This window comes from Phalacrocorax aristotelis, chromosome 10 (genome assembly GCF_949628215.1).
Source record: "Phalacrocorax aristotelis chromosome 10, bGulAri2.1, whole genome shotgun sequence".
Classification (NCBI taxonomy): Eukaryota; Metazoa; Chordata; class Aves; order Suliformes; family Phalacrocoracidae; genus Phalacrocorax; species Phalacrocorax aristotelis.
Genome location: NC_134285.1, coordinates 15,692,836 through 15,706,249, shown reverse-complemented (window position 1 = coordinate 15,706,249; position 13,414 = coordinate 15,692,836). Strand labels below are relative to the sequence as shown.

Sequence of the window (13,414 nt, the reverse complement as noted above, 5' to 3'; positions counted from 1 at the left end):
TATTAAAGATTCACCAATGAATCTTTGCAGACTTTATGCAAATCCAGTGGGTATTTTGTGGAAGTGTTAATGAATGTCACATCCTGGTTACTGCAGATTTCCCCTTACGTTTCCAACCGTACCAAATCCAATTGAAACTGCTAAAATTAACACCAGAAGTCCACAACAGTTTGTCAGAAAAATGTGTAAATTTTGTTTTTTAAATACTGTGCCCTAATTATTCTTGGAAACATTTTATATAGATGTTGGTATAAAATATCCTGTATACATTCCCTGATGGATGACACGCTTAACATTGGTCCCAATAAATCCTTCCAAAGGACCATCTATTTCTGAGGTATTTTTTGTATCTCACTACAGAGGAAACCGCACAATGTAGCTGCCCTGGCACTGAGGCTCCTATTAGGAATCTACTTGTTTACCAAGAGCTATGAAGAGCAGCCCTTTTTGCTGCAGCACATGCTGGTCCTTCTGCTTTGTGTGAGGTGTGGCCTGTGATGTATGAAGTAACTCCAGACACATTGATTTCGTTAATCTCCAAAAATTGCAAAGAATGCAAAGTAAAAGAATAATTTTAATAATTATATTTTTTAAAAATCAATTAATTGTTATGTTTCCCTTTATTTAACACAGTTATTTTCAAGGTTTTGAACACTTCAGCCAGCTCACTTGCCTGCCTCCCTGTTATCTTCGTTTTTCATTGTGTGGGCGATCTCTCCTCTGAACCTATCTCCCAGCTTTTGCTGGCTTTGAATTTCTGAGACAATTTTATGTTCCCTTTGCTCTCTTTTTCCTCAGTCTGGCAAACCCATTCTGTCTTTAGAATTGGCCAAGAAAGCCCTTACAACTTGTGAAGATATTGTCAATGTATAAACGTTGCAGGGAGGGAGTTTTTCATAACACCACTCTGGGATGCCACTGATATGAAGACATCTGGATGTGATAGCAGGCAGTTGGTTACGTATCTTTTATTTAGCCTGTCTTTATCTGCCAACTTACTGTATGCTGTTAATGTAATTCTGAATGCCTGCATATATGACAAGTCATGACCATAATGAGCCTGTTTATTTCAAGATACGTAGTGGCATTGTTCATTTGCACATTAAAGGAAACTTTGCTGGAAGAAGACAAATTTGAGGCTACAAAAGCTTTGTGATTATTGTAATGCTAATCTGTATTCAGTCCCATATATACAGTGTCACATCTCGAATACTTAAAAAAATTAATTAGGCAACTGTGTTGTGCCACAGATGAGCAGTAGCAAGTGGTGGCTTGCATCCACAAGCTGTGACATTCTCTGTGCCAACAGGACTTTAAAGGAGAGAAGGCCCACAGTAACCGAGCTGGAGGTGGTCCCATCCTCTTCCTCCTACCTGATAGTTTACAAGGCTGTGGCATTTCTGTGATTGTGTTATATTAAATGATAAAAGTATGTTTAAAGTATGCCAAGTAACAGTCCATACAGTGCTTTATGCTATATTTGTAAGGATATTTAAATCTTCGCATGCATTTTGGTAGGAAGTACGTATCATGCATCTAATGTTAGTGACAGAAGTATCATTGGGATTTTCTGTGATCTGTAGAGCAACTGTAAATGTAAATAGGTTGAGGGAAAATAAATACAGCTGCTTATTTGTCATTAACTCAGAAGAAAAGATACACATTTACCTGATTTCTCAACAGAATTGTACCTCCATACACCCCACAGATTTTCATAGGAGGGGTGTTTCCTTGCCCACTTTCTGGGCCAAAAATTTTCTAGAAATCTCTGAGTGACCTGCCCATCATTCTTTTTTCTTTCCTCAGATCAATGCCTGTCCTTACAGGCAACATGTCAGGCTCACACCTGTCTCATATGGGGCTGTGCTCACCATGTGTTACTCAGGAAGTAAAAGTGGAGTGAAAGGTCCAAATTCAGACTCCCGTGAGTGTATGTGCCTCAAAGGAGGCATGACAGGCAGAGGCCTCGATGGCGGCTCACGGGGACTTCCAGTTGTGATCTTTGGACTGGAAAATGTTTTCTGTTAACTCTGTTTGATGTTACAAGTAACATTCAGAGGTCTTGTTCTATGGAACAGGCTGTAGTTTATAATTTTGAAGGTGCACCTTGCACAAAATTATCTACACTGGCAAGCAATTGCACCTCCAGGTTTCTTAGATATTTTCCTTTGCGTTCTTACATTTCCTCTTGCACTGATATGGTGAGCACTGTCGTATTTGTATGTCCTGGTCACATGGCTTTTTAGACAAATTAACCTTTTGCAGTTTTACTGAGGAAATGATTTGCAGTTATACTTTGTGAAGTAAAAAAAGATTGCAGAATTGGAAGATGTTATGAATTCACAATACAGGAAAAGTTGTGTTTTCTGAATGTTACTAAACAAAGAATTGTAATTTGTTTGTGAATAACATCTAAAAGCAGATCCAGATTACTTTTGAAGAGAATATAATGAAGCATTGGAAGTCCATGTTGCAGCCGTAACTAGTTATCCTTGTTCATGCGGAAATATTATTTGCCTTAGTGATGTAATTTTTGTGAATCGTTTACCCTTTCAACAGGGTTGTGAATATGGATAAGCACGTAAGAAATTATTTTGCTTCAAGACTTTTCAGAGATCCGTTTCTTCTTCGTGTTTGTAGGTGCATTATGATTGCCGTATGTTTCACATTAAACATTGCAACAATCTGAAAAAAAATAGTTGGTAGCCTTAAAGGGAAAGCTTCTGATAGCTATTTTTTTGTGCTTTCCTGACACTTGACAAAAATGAGAGACTTTTTTTTCCCTTGATCGTATGCATCTTCAGAAGCTTCCCTTTATTTTGGGTGTTTTAGATAAGTAATTATTTTTTGAACATGACCTGCTGAGTATTAGTGGCTCTTCAAAAAGTCCCTATCCTGTGGAATGTGCATTTTGGGCTCTTTTTAGAGGGGTGAATACAGGGAAGACTTGTTATTTTTATGACAGCTTTCACAGTGTTTATGCAAAAGACTTTTTTCTGCAGCAAGGTTTGAAGTAATGTTTACTAGAACAGTACTAGTTTACTGGCATCAAAACTGCATAGAAATAATATTCCTCTTACTATTTTACTGATGGTTCTTGATCTGTTACACTTGTTTCCAAATGAATTTAGGCATGGTTTTGTTTATGAAGATAGCAAATAAAATTTTGCATTTAATACTCTGCAAAGTTTTGCAATTAGCATTATAGCAAAAGTGCGAAAGTGCATGTCTCTGGACACTTACAACATGTAAGTTACCACATTTGTGAATGGATGTATTTGTATGTATAGCCAAAACAATACTAGAACATTCAAGAGAGATTAGTGACATCAATTTCAATATACTTCCTTGAAAAAGACAACACCAACTAATAATGCAAAATGAAGCATTTCAGATGGATATAATCACATTAATAAATTCTTTATAGATACTATTTGTGAGCAAGGGGCTAAAGAAAAAATACTGACATTTTGAATATATAGAAAAATAATTTGAGAAGACACCTAGTACTTAAAATTACTGATTCTTTGGAACCATCCCTTATATAGGTCTAATGCTAAACCCACTTGTTTTTGTATACCCTTGCAATTATTCTCATTGTAAAGTTAGCGATATTGTGGATGCTTGCAGGATCCAGCCCCTGGAGAACGTTTTAAATTCTGCTTGGTAGAAGAAAAATTTGTATTCTCTGGTTGCATTTCTTTTGATAGTTCAGCTTTAAAATTCCTTATGATTTAGATTCTCTCCAAAAGATTATATTTAGCGTCAGTGTAACAGTATGAATTCTCAGGTTTAGGGTTCCTCAAGCTTCAATTGTCTTTTTAGGATTGTGACATATGATTGATGTTGTGTTTCTTAACATATTGGTCATCTCCCTTAGACTCACACACTCTCACCATAAATCATTTTGGAATAAAACTGCACCATGTTTATCATAAATCGCACGATACTTTTCCATCTGTATATGCTTCATTAGGCTTACCTTCTGTAATACTGCTGGATCATTAGATGGCATGTAGAAAGAAATCAGTTCAGCAGTAATCTATCAGGCATGGAGAGCCCCCATGTGTTTGACATATAAATGCATTAAGGATTAAACCACATTTCACTATTCTGTATAAAAAGTGTTTGCAAAATTATACAGGCTCAGAATTACCTTCTGCTCATGATGTTACTTTTGGATTTTACCAATCTTTATTTTCCTTCAAAGATCATGTTGCTTTTTAATAGTTCCCACAGCATAGGAATTTAGTTCAAGAAATTAAGATTAAACCAATTACATGCTGAAGCTTTTCAGCAGGAAGCTTTCTAGTATGACACGCATACCTTTGGGTCAGTTTTAAAAAACGGGAACAAGCCACACCATTCGCTAAAAGGCGCCTACTTTACAATTAGTTACTTTGGTCTGTGTCTCTGTGAAGTAATTTTTTTTGTAAAGTGGAAAATTCAGGAGATAAATGCTCCCCCTTTTAAGGAGAAAAGGATGTAAGGGCTCAGATAATAACTAAATTTGTTAGAACTTCTGATGTAACATGAGACATAATGTGATGACACTCTTCCGTACTACTCAATAAATTCTTCAAAAATATTTCTCTGAAATTCTCAAGTAAAGAATATAGAAATCAGGAATTACAGAAACTTCAATAGCACTGCCATCACAATAATATTCCAGTTAATTACTGTTTGTCCCTGCAAATGTAGTGGAAAGAACAAAGATTAGAGAGATGCCTTCCTTGTGATCGTACATATGTGTGTAAGAAAGTCATGACAAGGATCTGTAGTAGCTGAACCGTAGCAAGAACCTGTTCTTCCCTGTGGCAATCTCTAACTCAAGCTTTTGCTTATTCAGCAGATCACTTCACAGGGGAATTGAACTCTTGGTCTTGGTGTTGCTCTGTAAACCTTGTTGCTGCAATGGGTATTGTTCCACGCAATGCTGCTGAAGTATCCACGCTGTCAAACAAGGGGATGGCATCCCAGATGAGGTTCTGCAAACCCCTGTACAGTGATTCAAGGACAAGCGGTGGCATCATTTGACCATAATGCATTTAAATAATTTTTTCTCTTGTTCATATGTAAGATGGAAGAAACAATCAGAAGACCAAAATTATCCACCATTTAGAGAGTGGTGAAAATGAATGTATAAATGTACACAGTTTTTTATCAAGTTAATTGACTCTAAAGACTGAAGTGGGACTTTACTATTCCCTTTTTTTAAGTTGGATTTAGTAATTCGGACTATTATTTTGGTTGATTGTCTGATCATTGTCACAACTTCGTGAATGATGCAGCTTGTTCTGCAGCAGTATGTTCTTTGCCAGTGCTTCCCCTGCCCCATAGGTATGGCTAATGAGATAAGTACTAACTTTAAACTATATTTCATTGCTTGCATAAAGAATTGCAGTCTCTGAAGAAGAGCACTAAGTACCACAGGTAGCACCTGCCAGAATTGCTGGTCCTCTGATTGAATGACCATATGTGCTGCAAAGGCTACAAACAACAGGCCAGAGGTAATGGTGGTGTTTATTGACCGCTTTAAGTCTGAGTGACCTTGCCCTGAACAGGATATTTTTGTAAAATAGCAGTGGCAATTGTTGCTGGTGCCATTTTAATGTAATACTAAATTTAACACTAAGAATGGGCAGAGATCAAACTCAGATTTAAGAAACAGAACCGTAAGCCAACCCATAGTATTTTGTTGATTGTAAATGATAGGAAATGGTGCTTTAGCAATCCCTGTGTTTTAGCTCATCCATGTTTAGACACACAAGGTGGTTTAATTGGAATTTCTAGTGTTTCAATGCTTTAATGTTCTGAAACATATTAACGCTGGCTTAGCAGTTAGTGGTTATTTGTTTTCAGAGCACTGTAGGGTCATTAATCCTCAGAGCCCTCCTGAGAAGTAAGAGATAGGAGATAGGCACTTGCAAGTATTATTATTGTAATTTTACAAGTGGGAAAACTGAGGAGATGAATAATTTGCTCAAGGCCACACAGAAAGCCAACATGAGCTCAGAGATTTGTTTTCGCTATTGGCCCAGTGGTCAGGCCAGTCCCTGCAACATTCTACTTTTTAAATTATACTTATGCCTTATTATTATCATGATGCCTTAGTCATCCCATAGCCTGTCTGGGCTGATAGCTGTCTTTTCCCTTTGGGTGATAAGGTGAGCAAGACCACAAGAAAAAAGCCTTCAAAACACGGAAAACCTTTTGCAACTAGAATCTGAGTCTAATATTATTTTGTATATTTTCAGTTTTCATAGAACATAATTAAACTTTGTCTCTCCTGTTGTGCCAAAAGTGGGGGCAAGTTCTTTGACTTGTATATGCAAAAAGGGGACGATTAATAGAAATCGTTTTCTTAGAGCTCAGTTTGTCGGTTTCCTTTTTGATTGCAGAGTAATGATAAATATTGAAAGATATTTTTCTGAACTTTTCATTATTTTTGAGAAATAGTGTATGTGTGGTATGAAAATACATTTTATAGAACTAGAGAAGTCCTCTGAGCAGTATCCTGACAATTTTTCACTTTAGTGTGTTTATTTGTTTACCATTTACAATTCCTGGTGCATAAATAGATGTACTTTGAAATGACAGCTTAGTTGGTCAGGGATAAGCAATGCTTTTGCATAGCGAACGGCATCAGTTTTTAGTGTCTATCTGAAACAGATTTTTTTTTTCTCTGCTCCACAGATCGGTTAGTTGCTACCATCTCTGGTGGAAGAGGCTTCCACTTGCTTCAGCTCCAGCCAGTCTTTGTCTGAAAAATTACTTAGTCTGCAATATTGTTATTTTTAAACAAATTCAGAATTCCACAAGAAAGTAATCATTATTTAATCAAGATGTTAACCATTTTGGTTATGTATTTCGGTTAAATGTTTTTGTTAAATATTTTATATAACAAAACATTAACCATTTTGTTTACATGGGATCAATCAAAATAGTGAAGCGCTACAAACTTCAGCACGACATCTAATATTTTAGTAAGTATCTAATATTTAATACATGCATTAAGACATTCCATAAACGGACGACTGAATGTGATCTGTTCTCCCCTTGCCCACCTTCCTTTCCCGCAAGGCTGTGGTTTTCAGCTAAGCTACCGTGGAACTGCTCTTATCTACAAATAAAACAAAATGACTTCACTGAATGCATACGCTGCAAAGCCTACCAGGGATACAGCGAGGGGGGAAAAAAAGATACAGAAGGGCTTTAACGTCTCGTAGCAGTATATAGAGCGCAGCATATTGAAAGTCGTAAATACTGTCCCGCAGACGTTGTGAATAATGTAGGTGCAGCGTAAGTAATTGGCAGCGCTTACATTCTGCCTTCAGACAGAGTTAAAATTGCTTGTCAAGTGTGGACTCGGAGGACTGTGCAAGGTGCCCTACTCTGTCATGTGGTCCATATTTAATGCCTGAAGGAACGAGGAGGGGACACGTGGAGCGGCGGGAACCGGCGGGGCGGCCCGGGCGCGGGCCGTGCGGGGCCGGCGCTGGAGGGGAGGGGGCGCGGGGGGCGCGAAGCACCGCCGGCAGAGCCGACCTTGAAGCCCGGCCGGTTCGCCCGGCGCCGCCGCCCCGTGCGCAGCCTTTGTGCCGCCGGCGCGGGGGTGCGCGGGGTGCGGGGGGGGGGTGTGTGTGTGCGGGCGGCGGGTGCTGCCCGCGGGCGGCAGCCGCAGGTGTGCGCGCCCCGGCCGAGGAGCGGGCGGGCGGCTCGGCGGGCGCCGCGGGCCGCGTGGTGCTGCTCCCCGCCGCTCCGCCCGGCTCCGCCCGGCTCCGCCCGCCGCGGGAGCGGGGCGCGCTCCGCAGCCGACGATGAAATCCTGGCAGCTAATTGCAGGCGTGGGAGATGCCCTTCAGGTAAGGCGGAAGCAGGCTTGGAGGAATTTAAGCGACGGTGCGGGGGGAGCCAGCGTGTGGCACCGCGGGAGAGGGACCCCGAGCCCCTGGCTGGGACGCGAGGGCGGGGAGGGGGCCGGGGGTAAGTTGACGCGGTTGGTGCTGTAGCACAGCCGCCAGCGGCTCCCAGCGGGGATGCGGCGAGGTTAGTGTGCGCGCGGGGCTCCCGGCCGAGTGCTCGCGGCGGGATCCGCGCGCGGGGAGCCGGCGGTGGCACGCGCCCCCGGCGCGGCGGCGGGGCGTGCTGCCGGCTCGTCACGAACAGCGGCGTGTCGCAGGTGAACGCGCAGGGCTGGCTGCGGGGCTGCGCTCCGAGCTCGCCTTGTCTTCATCCGTGCGTGTGCGTGTGCGTGGCATGGGTGTGCCGGCGTGAGCCGACAGCCGAACGTACGTGGTGCCTGCGGCAAATCAGATGTGGTGGGGTTATTTGTCCTTCCTCTGTGACTGGCTGAAGTTTATGTGAACTTCGTCTTTAGAGAGCTGTTTAACTTTTGAAGGGATATATATTAGCATTTATATGAAATATGGCAGGAATCTCATCAGAAGTGGTTTTGTCAGATGAATTACTGCCTTTTAGTAGGCAGTTTACTGGATTCCTGACCAAACTGGCCGCTTATTAACTTTAGGGGTCCTGTATGTTAACAGCATCATATCCCGCTGTTAGGAAACACAATTTGTATGAGGATTTTAAAGTTTTATTACTGTTAAAATATGCGGGACAAAACCACAACAACGTGTTTTTAATAAATACAGTTTAAACATAAATTTGGCTAACAGTCCATTAATATGTATATAGATTTTAAGAAGCAGAAATAGAGCGTAAAAGACTGGGATTTAAAAATGCATATCAGTTGCCAGCCAGATATACATGCAGAGTAATTGAAATATCTTGAATTACTTTAGCAATTTTCTTTCTTTAAAAAAAAGCGCTCACTTTGAAGCGTGGAAAAAATGTTGAGAGGAGCAGGGAAAGTGGGTTTTTCTGGCTTTTGAGAAAGGAGCCTCTTCCGTCCTCTCATAGGAGTACTGTGTTTTTTACAAGACTTGCTGTCACACGTAGGAGACTGTGGCACAGGGTAGCAGTGGGATGCTGGGCTCTGTGCGTTTCAGACAGCCTGGGTTTGGTTTGCAGCTCAGGCTCCATAAATTCACATTGCTTTCAGGAGTGTACATTAAATTCCACCTCAGGTATTTTATTTACGTAGACATTCAGGAATTTAGTAAGATCCAAAACAGTCTTTGTATTTGTTAGTTCTGTAGTGATAAGGAATTTGGTCTTGATACAGATGTGATTAGGTTTTCTATACGTATTTAACAGAAAGTTTGCAATTATTTTTGTGTATGAAATACTTTAAAAATTTGGCTTAGGTACAGTATGTTGGTTTCGTATGTATTTCTAAAATGAAGCAATAGACATGTGTAATGTTTGAATGTCTGATATTGTCTTCATAAATTATAGCTGTTTTCTTACGCGTTTTGTATGCACGTTGATCTGGGTTTTGAACGTGCAAATGAGGCTGACTTCTGAAAAGTGAGCAAAACTGCTATTAAGTAAACAGCGTTCCCTTGTCTGCAGGAAGAGCAGTAGTAGAATATGTTATCACTGTTTCATATTTGAATCATTTCATGGAAACGAGTGGGACTTCTGGTTTTGATCATTTATAGGTGCTTCTCTGTGAGCGCACATGCGGTGTCTCTGTCAGTCAGCAGGTTTACTTCCTTTAAACCCATGTATCTATTAGGGGTTTGATTGTCTGTTTCAGAGTTTTTCTTCGTAAAGCAGTACCAAATTTCTTTCTATTTTAGATGTTGTAAACATACAATATCTCACATTCCCATTGCCTTTCCTTTAATACGTGGGCAAGAAGTTATATTTAGTTAGTACCATCTCAGAATCCAATACACTGGTACCTCAGCAAGTGTAAGTAGAATTAATTATACCCCTTTCCAAGCATCGTCTTAGAAAGATTGACCTTAATGCTTTTACCTATTGTGACATAAATACATATTTGAAATCAGAACAACATCACAATAGATGGATGAAACAACTTTATTATTAATATTATTATCTAGCAAGGTGTTATGTTCAGTCCTTCTAACTTCAAACCGGTTACTTCAGTATTATCTTTTTCACGGAATTGTTCAAATTTTTTCTTTTTATTTTCACAGTGGGTCTTAGTTTTGGTCGTAAAACACACAACTTTTCCAGGAACAAGTAACAAATTGATTTATTCAGTGATAAGCCTTGTGGTATTCTAGATGCTGTAAAAAGTCTAGAAAAATGTCATTAAGTATAATATTGGAAGTTTGTACTTTTTCCTTTGTCATGAAAAATATTACTATTAAATGTTAATAAATTTTGTAAAGCCAAATGTGTTAGAAATGGCAAAAGAAACATCAAACTGCAAAGGAAAAGGGAAATAAATATGATTAGTTCTTGCTTTTATGTTATTGTGGCAGTAATTGTGAAAAGAATACTATGAAAAGTAAAGCGGGAAAAAACGTGTAGGCAATTTTAACCATAGAAAATATCTTGTCTAAATTTTACTTCGTGTTTTAATTTAAGTAAATAGCATGCTAAGAAGGAGTTTTTAAAGATAGCTCAAGCCTACTAAAGTAAAGCTTTTAGTCGCCTTCAGTGATATGGATTTTGGAGTTTTTCTTACAATGATTATGTCACAAGATAGCATATTTTTAGAATTTAGAGATGGCAACAGAGACTACAGAAGGCCTTGATTACTTGAGATGATTTTTCAGTGTTTTGGGCTTTTCCATATGTATTTTAAGACTGGGATATAATTTACAACAACTAGGAACTAAGCATAACTTTTGAAATATATTAACTTTATGTAGGAATAAAGTTTACTTTTCACAACTATTATTCTGCCATAAATGTAATATTTTCAATCCATGTAAAAATCAGTTTAGAAAGTTATCTGTCTTTAATTTTGGTTTGGAATATGTTACAAAGGAATAGTTCTCAGAAACAGAGTTGTCAGGAAATAACAAGTTCAGTAGAATACACTGACACGTAGGTGATCGATTTTCACAGGTACGCCTTTTTGGACACCAGACAAACCATAAGTACATAGTCACCGGATGGAAGAAAAGTGCAGGCTTCTCTTTTAAAAAGGTGCATCGTAAATATGTTTTCTCTAAAATTCAAATGCTGTGGGATTGCATTTGGGCGAGATACCGGACACTTAGGTTAGCTAAAAGAAATAAATGTGTAAGGGATAGACTTATTTCTGGTATCCTTTCTTTCTAAATTTGTCTGTGAATAAAGTTTAATTTTATAGTCTGAGATCTCTTGTCAGCAGTGGAATTCTGTACCTGTAGGAAGAAGTATTTTCCTTTTTTTTTTTTTCTTTTTTATTTTGAAGGTATCAAATGGAGATGGTAAGGAATGTAGCAAAATTCCTGTCTTCAGTGTTATTGTACACTCACTACTTTTATTTTATTTGAACTTCGGTGTGGACAGTGTGAGAATGTGTTTGCTTTGGGGGATTGGAATAGAATGTAAGCATTTCTGCTTTGTATTTGTCTTCATCGTGCCTGTTCTGCATTTGATTTCAGTTAACCATGTTAAATTGCCTGGGCTGTGATTTCCCTTCATTGTCACTGAAAATAAAGCACAGTATGGCTTCTTCCACCAGGTTGCAATCAGAGACTATTTTTGTTCTACAGTTAATTACAGATTTCATGCACAGCAATAAGGCTTCTGGAGAGTGATATTTTGCTGATGGTCAGGAATATTTAAAAAAACACTGGAGAATCACAGAGGTTTTTAGTTGCCTTTCACACACGCAGAGACACACACAAACTTTTTTTAAGTACTAAAATGGAGAAACTGCTTGAGTCAGCAGTAACATCCACATTCAGCAAAACTAGGTTATGAATTCAAGCAATTAAACATGACAAAAAGACCAGTTTTACTGCCTTGACTTAATATGCTTCTAGTATTTTTTTTGAATACATAAAAACTTCAGTATGTTATTTTCTGTCAGGTGTTCACAAAAAAAGTACACCTCTAAAGCACAGAAACTCTTGAAAATCCTCTTGCTTTGTGTTTACACCTTCAATTTTTATTTAAATATTTTTATTCTCAGGAGAACCAAACACTAATAATGTCTTCAGTTTAGTACACGTGGAGTCCAGCAGATACTCGTTTATTTACATTCATTTTGGTAGAAATAATTAAAATCAGACTGACTATTTAGGAATTACAAAAGATTCTGTTTTAATTATTATACTAATACATATTAAAAATAAGGTTTTCCTAAAGGTGATTAGAAACGCAACGAAAATGTTCATGTGGAAGACCAGAGGACCCATTTTTTTGTACTTTTCTTTTTATGTATTTGATTTTCAGTAATTTTAAGCAGGTTTCCTATCAAGTAATTTTTGCACATTTAACTGGCTAGAAAAGGGGAGGGATGCAACCAGATGTAAGTCTCGGTACTGATGACTAATGGACCAACCTGAACTTGAATAGGGCTTTAGCAAAGATTATCAGTTCACCGCTTGTATCTTGGAGTGTGATGTAAAATGCGAACAACAACCTCCCACCCTTTGCAAATGGAAATTGTTCTGTCTGCGTGTGCTGTGGTGCTTTCTGGACAGTTGCTTATGGTTTTTTAACTTCAGGGTTTTCCTTGTTGAAGTTGAACTTTCTGATTACATGAAGGATAGTAATCCAGGAATGAGGCTTGATGCTTTTTTCAGGTAAGCAAATTGTAGCTTATAGGCAGACTTGTTTCTAACTACTAATTAGCCTGAAACTAATGGCTCTCTACTTCAACTGTACAAATGTATTACAGCAAAGTGAAGTGATAGGCATATGTGGCACATCACTGCTGCTTATTTGGAGGGTTATTTGTCTGCTGCTGAGAACTTGCATGATTACATGAGGCTTTAACAAAAATAGCATCATTAAAGTGAATAATGTCATTTAGGATGAGGCTCGGTATTATTGAACAACTACTGTCACACTGGAGCAAGTCTTTCAATAACATGACATTTAGATCAAGCCCTAATGGCGCTGTCCTTTCGCACTGTTTTGCGTGACTTGTATGTTTTCACGTAGCATCACGTGTTCACCGCTTTAAAATTACTCTACCCTTCTAACACAATGTGCCCAGTGATACTGTAATCCTGGGGACTGCAGTTCAGCTCTGGCCTTTGATTTTTCGTGATCCAGCCTTTTAACGTATGATATCAACAAGTGGTGTGTGTAACAGGAAGAGATTCATTTTCCAGAAGAATATATCTGCTGTCAGCTGTGTATGCAGGGGAAGTTTGATATTTGGTTGTGATATAGAGGAACCTCAGAGCATATTTTTTGTTAGAATATTTTGCAGAACTAGATTTTAAAGGAATATAATCTAATGTTTTCATTGGAAGAATTTTGATATTTTTAAAACATGTATTTGTTAATCAGGTCTGTATCATGAGCAGTGGCATGTTGTCCCATTTTTCCACTTCACCAGTTAAACCAGCACCTTATGAGG

The 13,414-nt window shown here is 38.8% G+C and overlaps 1 protein-coding gene across 3 annotated transcripts in view; it reads left to right on the top strand.

Moving 5' to 3' along the window:
• RBFOX1 (RNA binding fox-1 homolog 1) overlaps window positions 1-13,414 on the top strand; it is a 1,436,581-nt gene that overhangs the window by 722,388 nt on the left and 700,779 nt on the right. The window contains exon 1 of one of the 3 annotated variants that reach the window (XM_075105336.1): window positions 7,815-7,865. The exons of the other annotated variants lie outside the window; for them this stretch is intronic. Coding sequence (XP_074961437.1) covers window positions 7,821-7,865 — 45 coding nt within the window. The 5' untranslated portion in view covers window positions 7,815-7,820. Of the gene's footprint in view, window positions 1-7,814; window positions 7,866-13,414 lie in introns of those variants that run through there. 3 annotated transcript variants of the gene reach the window in all.